A 15,505-nucleotide genomic window follows, 5' to 3' on the forward strand; every position below is an offset into this window, starting at 1 on the left:
TTCGCAAAGGAAACGGAGTTTAAAAACCTACATAGATATGTAAGTACCTAATTAATAAGATACCTAGAGCAAATCTTTCATAATAATAATAGAAACAAAAATATATCCAATAGCTTTTAAATGTAAAATAAATACTCACTTCACCTCATTAAATCGATCGCATCGATATCGGTTCATCAATTCTCAATATACGAAAGAACGAAATCATATTTGTTCAATACATTATAATATAATATTCGCAGGCTTATATACTATTTTCCTTATATACTAATACTTAAATTATAACTCAAAATTTATAATTATTTATCAAAAACTCACCATAAAATATTTCATATATTCCAATACTCATTTAACACAAAACTTTCACAAAAATCAAGAAATCGAATTAAAAACACATCACACCTCATAAAGTTAATAGAGATTACCATAATCTTTATCGATAAACTATTTCATCGTAATGCGATAACGTTCGGTGTTGTAGAAATTTGAATTTATCCGCTGGCGGGAGTCTGGTTAAAATCGCCGAGCCCCCATCCGCAACTTCGGCACATCGTTTCGAACTGAGGGATCGCGATTCTGTAGGCAGTGATGTTACTGGTTATCGATAAAATCATTAGATCACAGTTTATGGAATGTTTCATAGAAAAATATTACAGTTATAAGTACTTACTGAATAGAAAGAAGAGCTCTGAACCAATGTGTGCTTAAAGTTTCAAATCGTATTACTTTATAGAGTCAATAAAAAAAAGGTAAGCAATATTTTTTTATCAAATTAAACAAAACAATGTTTTTTTAAAGCTTATTTCTAATATGCCTAATATTTTTTTGTTTTATGACACGAACCTATTTCAAATGTAACACAATTAAGTAATTGACGATCCTTAAATTTTGTAATGTTTAATATGTCTTATCAAAACATAAACTTACTTAATAATCCAAACAAGCACTCTCAAACTCAAATTAATACCTAAAATAGTTGCTTACCTCCACTTTGAATACCTGTTATCTATAAATTGTTATCTATATTGTTGTTATCTATAAAAAAGGTATCGACAAAATCTATCGACACCTTACATCCTTGTCTTCCTTGCTTCCAGCGATAGTAAGCATAACATTGGCTGAAATCGCGCATGTGCAAACGATGTTTTTCTCAACTGATAACTTGAATCGTCTTCCACTAAGCCTTATATTCATTGCTGAGTGATGACCGAGATATCGATATGGATTTGAAAACTATAATAATATACCTACTTGTGTATAACTTGACCTGATTGTAGTTGATAGGATTCTTAACAAAAATCCGTGGAGCGAGCATTCAGGACACGTATAAGTTAATTATTTCTGCCAGTATTAACTGCGATCTCTATTTCTATTGGTAATAATTTATGAAGAAGTCAATGTTAATACTTAATAAAAATATTGTACATTGTTGTGTATAGGTAATATAATGAATTTAAATTATTAGAGTAAACTCTACATTCATAATTTGGCGAGTTTAAATTTTAGAGTTTACCAGAGGTGTTTATACGAAATTTATTTCTTCTTACAGAAAATTTCGAATCGGTAGAGCCTTGGTAGAGCCATTTGCAAGTTTCATCGAGCCTACACATGTCAATATTTGTTCAGTATGTGTATTGGTAAACAGTACGAAACATTTTCCTGCTTATACGGTTTTTTCGCCTTTCATCTCTACCTATATCGTATACCAATACGAGTGTCGATGTTGACACTGAATTCTACTTACTCTTTGATATGCACCAGGTTGACTTTTGGTGACAAAAATTATAACCATCAGAATGTGTGGATTAGATCAGCTTTATTGGAAAAAATATTGAGTAATGCACCTCTTATGTAGTGTAGTAGGTACTCAATATTTTTTCCTAAAACTTAGGTTTTCTCATATTCTTTATGACAATAAACTTGATCAGATTATAGTGGCTGGGAGCCGCTGCATGCAGGCCGAGGACTATTCTTTAAGTCTTTGGGCAGGCCGATATTCAGCAGTGGACGTCTTACAGTTGATACAACGGCGAACTTTTTCTGCATTGCAAGCTTATAAGAATAGGATTTCTTCGGTTACTTCAGATTTTGATCGGTTCGGTTTTAAAGTCAATGAGCTACGAGACTAACACTTATGCTTACAGATAACGCATGTGTGGGTGTATGTATCCAGACGTTCCCTTTTTGAGTCTGGGGTCACTGATCTATTTACCTGACGTAAACACTTAAACGCTTTTCAATTTATTTCACACTTGACTACCCTCTGTTGAGGTTGTATGCAAGATAGAAATACTCAAGTTAATGTAAAATTAAATTAACTTTTAACATTTCAGAAGATACACAACTAGTTACATAAAAGTATTTACAAACAAAGGCCAATTAAAAGTTTTCGTTTATAAATCTTTAAGTTATAACAAGTTTTAAGGACTTTAATAATTATATTGTTAGTGTACCGAGAAGCTCTAAAATTCTGTACTACTACAATACCTACCTATAGATATCTAGCATTCCATATCCATTATTAAAATGCTTTAATGTATGAAGTAGAGAGGAAACAAGTTAAATCGTGATATCATTAAAAAATTGATGATAATGCCTGACAGGTAATAAACATCATTAGATTCTATCAGTCCAAAGTCTACTAAGAATGTGAATGCATGCATGATAACCTTATTGCTGTAACATCTGTTCCCCTGATAAATTTTCATTTATATCCAAGAATTAAGTGCCCTGTATCAGTAGAAATAACAAATTCTTTTATTGACTAAAAATTCACAAACATTCTATATATTTGTTTAAGTATAACATTTTACCCACATTTCCTGAAAAGGGGAAAACAGTGTTAAATCGTGTACCTACTAATATAAACCATAATCGTAATCTTTGATATATTTCACGCAATCAATGTGTACATCCTAATATCGAGGTTATAAATCTCTGCTGTATTTATTTACAAAACGCGTTAAGGAAAACTGGAAACCCACCGCCCTTTTAGTACTATCTAAAACCACTTTATATGGATAAACTTCGAATAATTGTCATTCTTTTGGGGTGAAATAAAAGTGGTCCAATGAAGTCTTCAAATTAAAAGGTAGTATCATCATTCCATCTGAAATTTTTTTTGAAATGCTACATTTTACGTATCGACCCAGTAGGAAAACTCTCGGTCAAATTTGTGAAATGATTATAAGCTTGTATTATGTAATCTATGCCCCTTAAAATACAGCATAAGTACACATAATAGGAAAACAAGAATCCTTTCGCACGAAGTTATATAATAAGGAAGTCATATAAGAAGGATGAGTTGATGAGTTTCTTTACTTACCTTTAACCGAAGATATATATAAAATTTTATATACCAATAATAATGTCGCCTCTACACATAGGCCAGCGCATTCGCCAGCGCGCTGGCGGTGCGCTTGCAAACGCGCTTGTGAGTAATCCACACATTGGAAGGTCGTTCAGTATGGTTTGGTTCGAGCCAATATGCGGACGGATTCAAAATGGATGTAACAAACAAAGAAATAAACACACTTTCACATTTATAATATTAAAATAATATTAAAGTAGGATGCTCTTTGTGAAGTAAAACATTGTGAGGAAAACGGCATGTCCAAGAACCTTATTTATTTGGCACTTTTAATACATACAACATTTTTATTTTTATGGTACTTATTTTTTGGGTTCCAGAGGCAGTTTTAACTCTGATAGAGCTCAATAAATTTAAATGTTTCCTCGTTACTCATATTGTTCGCCATTTTGTCAAGTTAGGTGTTAATTCGCCGCAAGAAAAAAACGTGCACTCCTGATCGCTGCTACAGTCAAACTGATCGCGCGGCCAATGTGTGGATGGTGCGCCAAGCTTGCGAAAAGTGTCCTTTGATGTTTCCGACACCGCGCGGCAAGCTCGCAAGCGCGCTGGCCAACGTTCAAATACCTACCACCAGCGCGCGAACGCCCGTTCTACACATTGGACAAGTGCATGTGCCAACGCGCTCGCCAACGCGTTGGCCTATGTGTAGTGCCGGCATAATGCGATTACTCGAATGCACCATAGCAAATCGTATTCACTCTTTGCCGATTTGTGTAAAACTGTTATAAACCTTTTCTAAAGGCACGTTCTGCACGACGCTTTTATAAGTGAATGCGATTAAAACTTATCAAAATAAATAAAGAAAACAAAACAAGTTTAAAATCTTACATTTATTCACGAATACTTCACTTGAATGCTTACAAAAATTCTTAATTAAGATCTAAAATTTGGGTTTATTTTTATTGGAAAAGAAAATTATTTTGAGGTTGAAACACAAATTAAAAAATTTATATTATTCTAAACTTTATCAATGAAATCCAGATTCATTTATCAAAGCAATTGATCATTCATAAAATTCATTAAAATCTATCAGAAACATAGAGTAAAGTGCCTTGAACCATTTCAAACGTGTTCGAGTACTATATGGGGGTCTTCAAGCGTAGAGTGAACGGGTACCTTCTAGGGAAGCGCGTTCCATCTTAGACTACATCTCAGCTTAACATCAGGCGAGATTGTGGTCAAGCGCTTCCCTATTCCCCATAAAAAGAAATAAAAAAAAAATATCATGAGATTTTGATATTTTAGTTTTATAGCATTCCAATGCTTTATTATGAATAATATTATAAACTTAAAAATCACGAGTGGCCGAGTAGTCAGACGTAAGGCAAAAGACACGAGTTCGAATCCCGCCTCGTGATCGAATTTTTACTATTCTTTAAAATTTAAAACATAAGATTTCCAAACACAAAATAGTCGTAAACATTTCTATCAACTTTACCCCAAACAAGACACTTTACCCTATCTAACCATACTTATTCTAGCGGGATAAGGAAAAAGGTTCCACTGTAGATTATCGTGAGTGATTAAATTTTTTTCCTCCGCTTTTCCGGCGTTGTCTGGAACAAAGCTTCGTCGGCGCGTATGAGCCGGTTGACCGCGCGGCTTAGCGACACATCTGTTACCAAACAATTGATTTTTATTTTATCTGTGCTTGCTGTGTATGGCAATACTCTGTTAGGTTTTGGCGGGAAATCGTTTGGGGGCTGTCAATTTGGAACGTAATAAGATAGAATATAGAGGATGATGATTTATAAATTAGACATTAAAAGAAATTACGAGTTATGCTGCATAATAAGGTACAAAAAAGACGCCTTTTTTATTACTCTAGCCTAAATATGGTAAAGTTTTTATAGAAAAAGCCATAGCAATAATAATAGAATATTCTACATTAATAATTCACACAAAATATTGCCATACGTAATAAATTATACTAATGAAGACGGTAAGCAGAATGTGTAAATTTAATCACCCATCGTGAAGTAAGATGATGGTTAGTCAAATGAAACAATGTTTTTAAAAATTTAGAAAATTTAATATTGTGATAATAATTCAACAGTCCACTTACTTTCTCATATTATGCTAATAATAAATAATTTTTAAACTTGTCAAAATATCGTCTTGAATGTTGTAAACTATTTTTTCAACTTATAATTTCACTTTTGTTTTTGACAAACATCATAAAAGGGCGCTTTTATTACACCAATAAAATTATAAAATCGTCTTCTTAAATTTTTATAAGTGTTGCCACTGTAATATTTATTTTCCTAAAATTTTCACGAATCATAGCAAAAAAACAAGCCATGCAATTCAAAATTCAAAAAAACACATTCCATTTTTTCTTTTACTCTTTTCAACTCGAATCGAAATTTTGACAAGTTCACTCATATAAATATACCTATAGTAGAGCCATTTTAATAGGCAACATTTGACAGTTCAACAAAATTCAACAACGTAACCTAGTAACGACGACATAGAATAACATGTTAATTCGTTTTGTTAGAACTGCATATTTGCTTAACTTTTTTCAATTATGATTACATATTTATAATAATAATGACCGATACAAGTAATTTTAAGATTTCATTTTACTGATAAACCATACTAAACATAATAAATAATTTCTGAATTCAAGAACTGACGTCGCTACAATTTTGTGTCAATAAACCTTTTTTCTTTTTAAATACCAGAGACGTTACTCTAAAAATCGAAATCTGACATCTAGCATCGAATGCATTGATTACTTGTGAATAAAAATCATCATAAATTAATAAATTCGATTGACAAATGTTTCAAATCCGTATCGATTAATTCACTTTAATCGATGTTTTTAAGCAGGTTACCTCTCTTCGAAGATAAAATTGATAGACGTCAAATGTTGCCTATTAAATTGGCTCGACTATACGTATAGACATGCATTACGAGTCACTTAAGTACATCCTGTTTGCACGAGTAATGTCAGAAGTTGTTAATAGTTTCCCCATTGATACAGCCGAAGTTTAATGGTTATATTGCGTTGTTCGCTTTAACATTTGCATGACATAATTTAAATTCACGGTACATTCACAGTGCTGGCTTTTGTTGAGTCATGTATATTGTAAATAATTTGAAAGTTAAGTTTCCGCCCGCGACTTCGCTCGTGCTCGTTCAAAAATTGGAACATGTATATAATGTACTTTCTAGAATCGGAATATTGAATTTCTATTATTTTTCTTTTTTATGTCCCAATTCAAATAAGGCGAATGGTAAGATAACTTTTCATAAATCTAGATGCTGCAAAAAGTTATAGCCACAAAACATTTTATATAAAAAATAAAAAATGCATCGTCATAAATGGAGCAAAACTAAACCAGATCAATTTTCTGCCAATACTCGTGTAAACCATTGCTTGTAATTATCATACCATTACTAATATTCATCCAAACATATTATCCTAATGAATACCATTGTACTTTTTAAGGCAGTTTATATTAGTCCCTTACAATTTATTAAGTATACCAGCATGCAAATAAATTATTAATAACATATAATATTTTTATAATTGCATACACCCAATAAATTAACATCCTATATTATAGTCTTATTACTTCTGGAAGAATCGAAATACCTTAAAGGCATTTTTATATCAAAAAAAAAAATAATTAAGTACGTCATACCGTCGTTAACATTGTCATAAATATCATAAATATGTACTCAATGTACTCGAAAACCAATACTTAATAATTAGTAATTAAATAATTATCTAACTGAACTAGATTTGTGACTACAAATTCGATTATTATTATTGAACACAAAAACAATTCCCTCACACCCGATTAACATGCTTTAATTATATTATAGTTTAAATATTTGTGTAAATTTACGTTTATAAATAATGTACCTATTCTTATTAAATCCAAAATATTGCCCACATATATGATACTTCTATCGCGGGCCTTGAGCGCGGGAACCGAATCCAGAAATTGCGTAACGAAAAAACCTCACGCTCCTCACTCCGACGGGCGGAGGTGTGGCTTGAAGGCATAGCATGCAATAGCTTTACCGCGGCAGTCCCCGAGTGCCACACGTATTTTTTTTATTATTGATGAAATAAAAAAGAGCGTTTGTAAAATTAAATTATAAATAAATAATAAATAAGGTAAATATCGTTGCGAAATTGGTTTTCTATAAATAAAGGGCTTCTTAGTTAAGTAATGTTCAATTAAAATTATTTTATTGAGTCACTAATTCTCTAAATTAAAAATATCATATTTTTGATCCTTCGAGCCGGATATAAATAGTAGATTTAAATACAATTCCGAAGTTATAGTTAATTATTAACAAATTTGTATGGCAAGTCAAACGTTGTAATAAATTTAATGAGGATAAAGCAACTTAAAACATTTTTGGAATACGTATAATATTTTTTCTTAAGTTGCAATAGAAGTCGAATTATATCCGGCACAATCATTTATTCTAATTGAGCAATTAAAATCAATTCGACAAATTTAAAATTACCTACCAATACAATAGCTAGAACCCAAAAAAATCGTACTGATTTCTAAATTTAATTTTCATAAAACAACATCAATTTCGCAACGACGTTTTACGTGTGTAGTTGAAATGATGTATAAACAAAGATGTTATAAAGGATTTAAATCGCGATTTATTCATTATTATACTTCCCGAATGTATTTATTGTCTAGTACAATAAAATATCCTGCATACAACCAACAAATAGTCCGCAACTTAAACCTATCAAAGCACCATAAAATCTAAACATACATATTTGGAAAAAGTTCTCAAAAATTGGAACATTAAAAAACCCTTTAACCCATTGAGCCCCAAGCGGCCTGATCGGTCCCAGACACAAAAGATTTTCTATTGTGTCTGTGGTTCCGGGGCCTGAGTTACTACAATGCTGCAAAAAATTATCGTGTTGCGGTTTTAGTCTCAAACATATTCCACACTCCACGTCCACACACGACTATCAACGAATAAACCACGATTTAGATCCGTCAAATTTCCAAAAAAAAATTAAAATATCAACCAATCTCTACAAATGTTTACCAACCCGGCGTGGTATTGGCCAATCGCCTCATCCTCCTCGTATTACGGTCCTGGCCTCGAATATACCCTATACACAACACACAACTACCAACGAATAAACTGTGATTTAAATCCATTAAAAATCAACCCATTTTCTCCAAAAAATCCTGCCCTAAGCCCTTTTAAATATCAACCAAACGCTACAAATGTTTACCAACCCGGCGTGGTATTGGCCAATCGCCTCATCCTCCTCGTATTACGGTCCTGGTCTCGGATCTTCTTCTCCATTTCAGCATTAGTCAGGGTTTCAAGGTGTGGAGCCCATATTTCCGCTTCTGATGGTTGGCGGTATGGCGTCTGGCGGGATTAGATATTTGTTATAGAAAACTATACATACTGATCATGTGAGGAGGTTTTAAATAGTCAAGAGAAATAATAAAATTGAAAGAGGAATAACGCGATATTTAAAAAAAATTTACACCAGAGTATGGTGAAAAGACTATTATTTTTTAGTTTTTTATCGAAGTTATATCGCTACAAACATTGCAAACAGTAAAAATGTTTAGTAGGTAACAATGTGGTGCTGATTTGAAACTAGGATGGCAAAGTAAGGCAATTTTAATGTTAGCCACTAGCAGGCTCAAAATTCATAATTTATTTTCCCTCTAAAATATAAAGGTACAGATAGAAAGAACATTACAATAACTTAATTACATTACATACAGTCCAACTATAATATACATACCTCAATAGTGGGCAAAGCTTCACTGAACCCATACGTCCGTTGGTGCCAACCCAGCTGGCCCCTCACACTGTAAGCGATCCCAGTTACAAATTCACCGCCCAGACCCAATTCTGCACATAGCTTCATTGCAAATTGTTCCGGATTGTTCTCCTTTTCTGACATATCCCATTCCACCTGGAACAAAATTTAATTTAGTGTTGGAATTAATAAAAATATTTTGTGATAATTAGTAATTAATAATAACTGTTTTATTGACAAGATGTGTAGCATCCAATTCCAACAACATATTCCAAATGATCAGTTACAAATAAATTTTATTTACAGAAAATTTTATGATAGAAAAACTTAATAAACACGTGAACAACTACTATTTATGATAATATATTTTTCTATTATAAATCATTGAAATGGTATAAAAACAAAACATGTTATATTTATTCCAATCTAAATAATTTAAGTTTCAAAATTGTAACAGTTCTCTATAAATAATATAATATTAACTTACCGTATCAACCAAAGACGTGTTCCCAACATGTATATTCAACTTAATAATAACTCGTTGGTCGGTTGCCTCTTCCAATATAGCTGGTGGCTCGCTTGGAAAGGCCTCAATTTGCTGCTTAATAGAGGACGCTATGGCCGGTATGAAAGTGCTGGTGTTGAGTTCTAAATCATCACACAGAACTTCGGCAAATTGCTCTGGGGTTATAATTGATTCTGTAAAAAAATATAATTAATATAATATGAAGAATATGTAGTAAAGTATATTGAAAATTTTAATATGTATTTCGAATTTTTTGCGTTTTAATAAATCTTATTTTTTATTTAGAAATAGCAGTTTATGTTATCATTAAGAACAATTATGTACTACATATAACTCCAAGCTGCAATCTATACTAATATTTATAAAGCTGAAGAGTTTATTTGTTTGAAATGGTCTGTTTAGAATTATTTTGATGTTAGATAACCCATTTATCGAGGACTATAATATATCATCACATTAAGACCAACAGGAGCGGAGCGCTGCGGATAAAACCGCGGGGCAAAGCTAGTTTGACATAAAAACAAAGAGAACAGCATAGCAAAAGTTCCCAACGGAGACCATTTCGACACTATAAAATTATTGGATCAGCATTATCTCAACGCAACTCAATACAGTAAGGTTAATAATTAATTACTCAATATACACTACCATTCTTGTTCCAAGTGAATGTATCCCTCAGTTTCTGGCCTTCGATCTCCATATCAAGTCTGATGGGCACAAGAATTTGCTTCTGTGAAGCGTTCTCTAACATAGCCGTCATGTCTGTATCGTCAAAGCAGAGCGGGAATGTACGGACCTGAGAATAAAATAAAAAATGTGTGCGTGTACTAGTGTACACTGTACACACGTAAGAAGTGAAACTTCTTTATGACCTTATTTTTCAAAAAATAATTTACTATATATGCTACTTTACAGAAATACGTCGAATCACGCGTGTTAGGGATAAGAAAAAGATAGCGCGTAACGGAAATATGTCACGCGTAACGAAAAAATGTTACATTAAATTTTTTTCCAATCCCGATAAAGAAGTTTCACTTCAATTAAAGAATAATAACCCACTTGTCATAAAATATACCACAATAATTATTGTGGTAAGAATTCACACTATTTTTATTGTTATGTAAGAAAAAACTATATGTTAATTATGAAATGTAAAATTAATTAGACGTAGAGTGATGATTGTTAAATCAATGTATGGCCTAGTCATTCAATTAAATGGGTATTAAATGGATTTAAAACGTGATCATTCAATCAAATAGCAAATTCAAGCAGATGAGGACGACATAATATTACTTATGTTCTTATTTAAGTTAGTAGTAGTGGATCTACTACTAACTTAATCATTACATCCTCATTAAAATTCAATCAAGTTTACCTTCTTAGTATGAACTCTGGTCCTACTGATGGGTGTAGCTTGAGGCACCGCATCCAAATGTGACGAGTTCGGCATAACAGGAAGCCAGGAGGGGTTGTGCGGCTTTTTGCTCTTACCCTCTCTGGGCGTTGCCATCTCTTGGCTGACTGACACTGCTTTATACCTGTTGAAAAATTTAATATTGTCGTCATGTTTTGTGAAGGTGCATGTGTAGATCAAATTGGTTACAACAATTAAGTACAGATGTGTATAATCACTATGTATTATGTTATGTATATTATGTATTTATCTAAAGATTTCCGCCGCGTCTTTATATTCGCGAGTTTATCGCGACCACTACACCAATTTCCGTTGTATTTTCACTAACTGAATGTGGGGTTCTCAAAAATGCTTTTAGTTCATAAAAAATTGTGCTAATGTTAGGCATAATGATCGTTGGGTGTTCAGATCATGCTGATAGCACAAATTGATATAGATTGATGTTTATATAAACTAGGATGGGGTTGTACAATACTTTTTCAGAGACACAATACTCACATTTTTAATTGTTTATTACGACACAACACAGAAGGAGAATAAATTGACTTATACAACACACACACACACAGAATATAAAAATTACAGTTATATCCTAAGAAATGTTAAGATTAGACAAGTAAGCACAATATGTATGCAATCGAAAAAAAACAAGATAATAATAACATAACAACAAAATATTTCTGTCTACCTTCGTTTCAGTTGATAATTAAGTCGCGGTACGAATTCTACCCGCATACGTCATACATCTACTATAATTTGAAGTAACAAATAATATAATTACGAGTGAAAAGAACGTCATGATTTCTTTGAATTGCACCACGAATTTTAAAGCGTTGAGATGTCGATTTTTTAACGGGTAGTGACTTTTCATAACCAACTACTGTTCTCTTTCCGAGGCAAAGCGTCTTTTTATTTAAATCAATGTTTTTAAAGTTACTTATTTGATTAAAACGCGATATTAATGTAATACAAAAAAATCATTGTTATTACAAAAAGTTTAACTATAACACACATAATATGCATTTGTATTTAACAAAATCAAAAGAATTTCTTCTTTAAATTTTGTTAATAATATAAAAGAAACAATTTAAGTACTGAATTCTTTTGTATAATATATTTACAGTATAAACTTTAACTAGATGAATCGGCTTTTATTAAAAGCCTATAAGGCAAATAAATGGATACAGATTTCAACATTCACACATCAATAAATAGCTTATTTCATGAGAGCATTTTTGTATATTTTAGGTATGTATTTAACAACCTGTTTTATTAATGGACATGCCACATTCCCTCACAATATTTTCCTTCACCAATTCGAGTAGTGGTGATGTTATCCATATGCACATATACATTTAAAAGTCAATTTATAGTACAGCCGCTGTATTTTGATAATCTTAAATCTTTTTACAGTGCAGTGTTGGAGTATCGATTTTGTTCGATTATAGAGTACTCCCTAGAGATCCCTCTTTAGTCTGGATGTTTTTACGCAAAATTAATTCGACAAATTGACTTAACAACGAATAAGATGTTATAGGTAGTTCCATTTCAGATGTGTAGAAATTATGCTTCCTTTGACACGTTGGAATTAAAACAATATCTTCGAGTAGAGTATGGTAGCGGTGGCACATAGAAAGTAATGTCATGAACTATGGTAGGATTATGTTTTCATTGGCGGAGGCTAGGTGTTGCCCTGGAATGGCAAATAGACACAGATTTTGTGTATCAGCCATCTGGTTTCCATAACACAAGGGAAAGCTTCATATGGGATCAGGATTGTGCCGTGTGTGAAAATTGTCCCGAAATATTTATTTGTTTTATTAATTTACATGCTGCCATGATATTCATTATATTTAAAACATTAAAAAATGTCTTATTTATAAGGCATTTGAATTTTATGAAACTTATCAAACATAATTACATAATTTAAAACATTTACTGCTTTTATTTATATTATTTTTTAAGTTTACATAACTTCATATTTTGAAGATTTTCAACGAGAATATATTATCTGTGAGTCTACTAGTTTCCTAATCAACATTTAATTCCATTGATATAATTTCATTGTAATCGTTTCAGTAGTATTTGAGTGAAAGAGTAAAAAAACACACATAGATCCTCACAAACTTTCGCATTTATAATATTAGTAGGATATTATGTACTGTCGATGTGTGTATTAGAATACATTTTGAATGACTTCAATGTATGAAAATATGTTAAATATCGAATGCTAAAAAAAATCATGGTAGAAGAAACATAGGAAACATAAATATTATACTTACTTTTCATCATTGCCCTCAATAATATCCTCAACTTCAGAAGCTTTCAACAAAGAAACAGAACTTGAAAGAACGTGAGACCCCAAACCATTGTCAACTAATCGTTTCCTCTCTTCATTCGTGAGGGTCCTCCTGGCCATGCCAGGGTACTTCTTGTATAGAGATCCACGGAATAACCGTAAATAATTTCCAACCTGTAAACATAGAAAGTTTTATGGATATCGCCCAGTAGTTGTACTTGGAACTTTGATTATCATATAGCAAGTTGGAAAACACAAGCACTTCTCGTTATAAACGCTTGTTTAATAACATATTTGCAGTAGCATAGTAGGTATACAAGTACCTCAGACCCAACGCAATAAAATTCACCGCCTTCTTCAATCTGAAAGCTTATCGGCTTGTCGCCGTAAGTTCTTAATGCCATATTGCCTGCTTTTGTTCTTCTCCTCAAGTTAAAATAAATTCACTTTTTAATTGTAATAAAATAATTAACTGAAAATCTAAAATTGTCGGGAACTGCCATCAATAGTGAGATTGACAATTCATGTAAACGACGCGCAAACGTCAAATGTGACATAAGAACATAGACTATAGAGTATCAAAGACTTTGTTGATAATAACATAGTGTGGTTGTTAACAAGTTGATAATCAAATAAATTCCAAAGAATAGAAAGTTGTTTAAGAAATCCAGACTTTAAAATGATTCAATAATATTGATAATATCCTACTACTATTTATTATAAAGGCGAAAGTTTGTAAGTATGGATGTATGGATGTATGTTACTCTTTCACGTAAAAACTACTGAACCGATTACAATGAAATTTAGGACACATATAGAGGGTAACTTGGATTAACAGATAGGATAGGTTTTATCCCGAAAATCCCACGGGAACGGGAACTATACGGGTTTTTCTTTGAAAACGCGGGCGAAGCCGCGGGCGGAAAGCTAGTAAAAGATAATAACAATCTACTATTTTCCAAATTGCGCCCTCGAATTCGAAATTTGAAGGTATATTTGAATTTTTATAAACACATTTGACTTGATTATTGATTGTTATAGCATCTATTATTATTATGTACTAGGTTTCCGCCCGCGGCTTCGCCCGCGCAGTCAAAGAAAAACCCGCATAGTTCCCGTTCCCGTGGGATTTCCGGGATTGCGTCATTTACCCGGGATAAAAAGTAGCCTATGTCCTTTCTCGGGTATCAAAATATCTCCATACCAAATTTCATGCAAATTGGTTCAGTAGTTTAGGCGTGATTGAGTAACATACAGACAGACAGGCAGAGTTACTTTCGCATTTATAATATTAGTATGGATTATCATTCCTCGTATCATTCCTTTCAAATTGATGTCATGTGAAGATATTAAAAATCTTAGAGTATATATTACAATAGTATAGAGCGAGTGTATTGCACAAATTGCTTATTGCGCATCGTAGGCAGATGAGCTATAGATACTATATAGATGTGTGTGTGACAAATAGGGATGGGTAGGTATCAATTGCGTGTTGAACTGTCGATAAGTTATGTAAATAAATATGTATCATAAGTAAATTTTATGTTCAATAAGTTATTAAAGGAAAAATATACGAATAAAGTATAAATATGTAATTTTAAATTTGTCTACCAACTGAATAAAGTTTGTTTATTCCATTTGAATATTAAATATTATATATGAAATTTTCTTGTATTAATTATAAGTACTTTAAAAAAATATGTTTAATTGGAATATCAGAAAAACGTGAGAACGTTTAAATAATAAAGTTAATAAAATAAAAGATCAGGTTTAGTGCTATTTCTTTAATAATAAATCAAACCATAATAATAATGTTTTAAAAATGGTAAAAAATATTAAGAAATAATTAATAATTTAAAATGATAATATAGTTAATAAATAATATTAATAATTTTTTTATTTAATTTTATCCATTCTACTATCAAAATCTTCAAAATCAATTTAGCGGTTCAGAAAATATATCGTAACATTACATACTTTACATTTACATTCGCATTCATATTTAAAAAGAAAAGAAAAGTATATCATACAAAACTACACTAACTACTACTACAGAAAGTGTATCATACAAAACACACCACAAATATATTTATAATACATTTTTA

General features: G+C 31.8%; 1 protein-coding gene across 3 annotated transcripts; it reads right to left on the reverse strand.

Annotated features, from left to right (window-relative positions):
* Nucleotides 1-4,185: 4,185 nt before the first annotated feature.
* LOC123700330 (SWI/SNF-related matrix-associated actin-dependent regulator of chromatin subfamily B member 1-A) lies at nt 4,186-13,926 on the reverse strand. 3 transcript variants are annotated; one of them, XM_045647512.1, is made up of 8 exons: nt 13,724-13,926; nt 13,384-13,574; nt 11,063-11,225; nt 10,336-10,483; nt 9,649-9,860; nt 9,144-9,317; nt 8,617-8,755; nt 4,186-4,988 (listed from the first exon to the last, which is right to left on the reverse strand). In XM_045647512.1, exons 1-8 carry the CDS (start codon nt 13,802-13,804, stop codon nt 4,897-4,899), a joined length of 1,200 nt encoding a protein of 399 aa, XP_045503468.1. In that variant the 5' UTR covers nt 13,805-13,926; the 3' UTR covers nt 4,186-4,896. The 3 variants fall into 3 exon arrangements, with proteins under 3 accessions (XP_045503468.1, XP_045503470.1, XP_045503469.1); XM_045647514.1 differs by lacking the exons at nt 13,384-13,574; nt 13,724-13,926 and adding an exon at nt 11,600-11,729; XM_045647513.1 differs by lacking the exon at nt 4,186-4,988 and having other exon boundaries at nt 8,609-8,755.
* Nucleotides 13,927-15,505: the final 1,579 nt, after the last annotated feature.

Source organism: Colias croceus, chromosome 19, assembly GCF_905220415.1.
Source record: "Colias croceus chromosome 19, ilColCroc2.1".
Classification (NCBI taxonomy): Eukaryota; Metazoa; Arthropoda; class Insecta; order Lepidoptera; family Pieridae; genus Colias; species Colias croceus.

Coding starts and splice junctions, on each gene's coding strand:
- LOC123700330 (XM_045647512.1), bottom strand. CDS start 13,804: ATGGCATTAAGAACTTACGGCGACAAGCCGATAAGCTTTCAGATTGAA. Junction 13,575..13,723: donor TTTATTGCGTTGGGTCTGAG/GTACTTGTATAC, acceptor CTATGTTTACAG/GTTGGAAATTATTTACGGTT. Junction 9,861..10,335: donor ATTCACTTGGAACAAGAATG/GTAGTGTATATT, acceptor ATTTTTTTACAG/AATCAATTATAACCCCAGAG.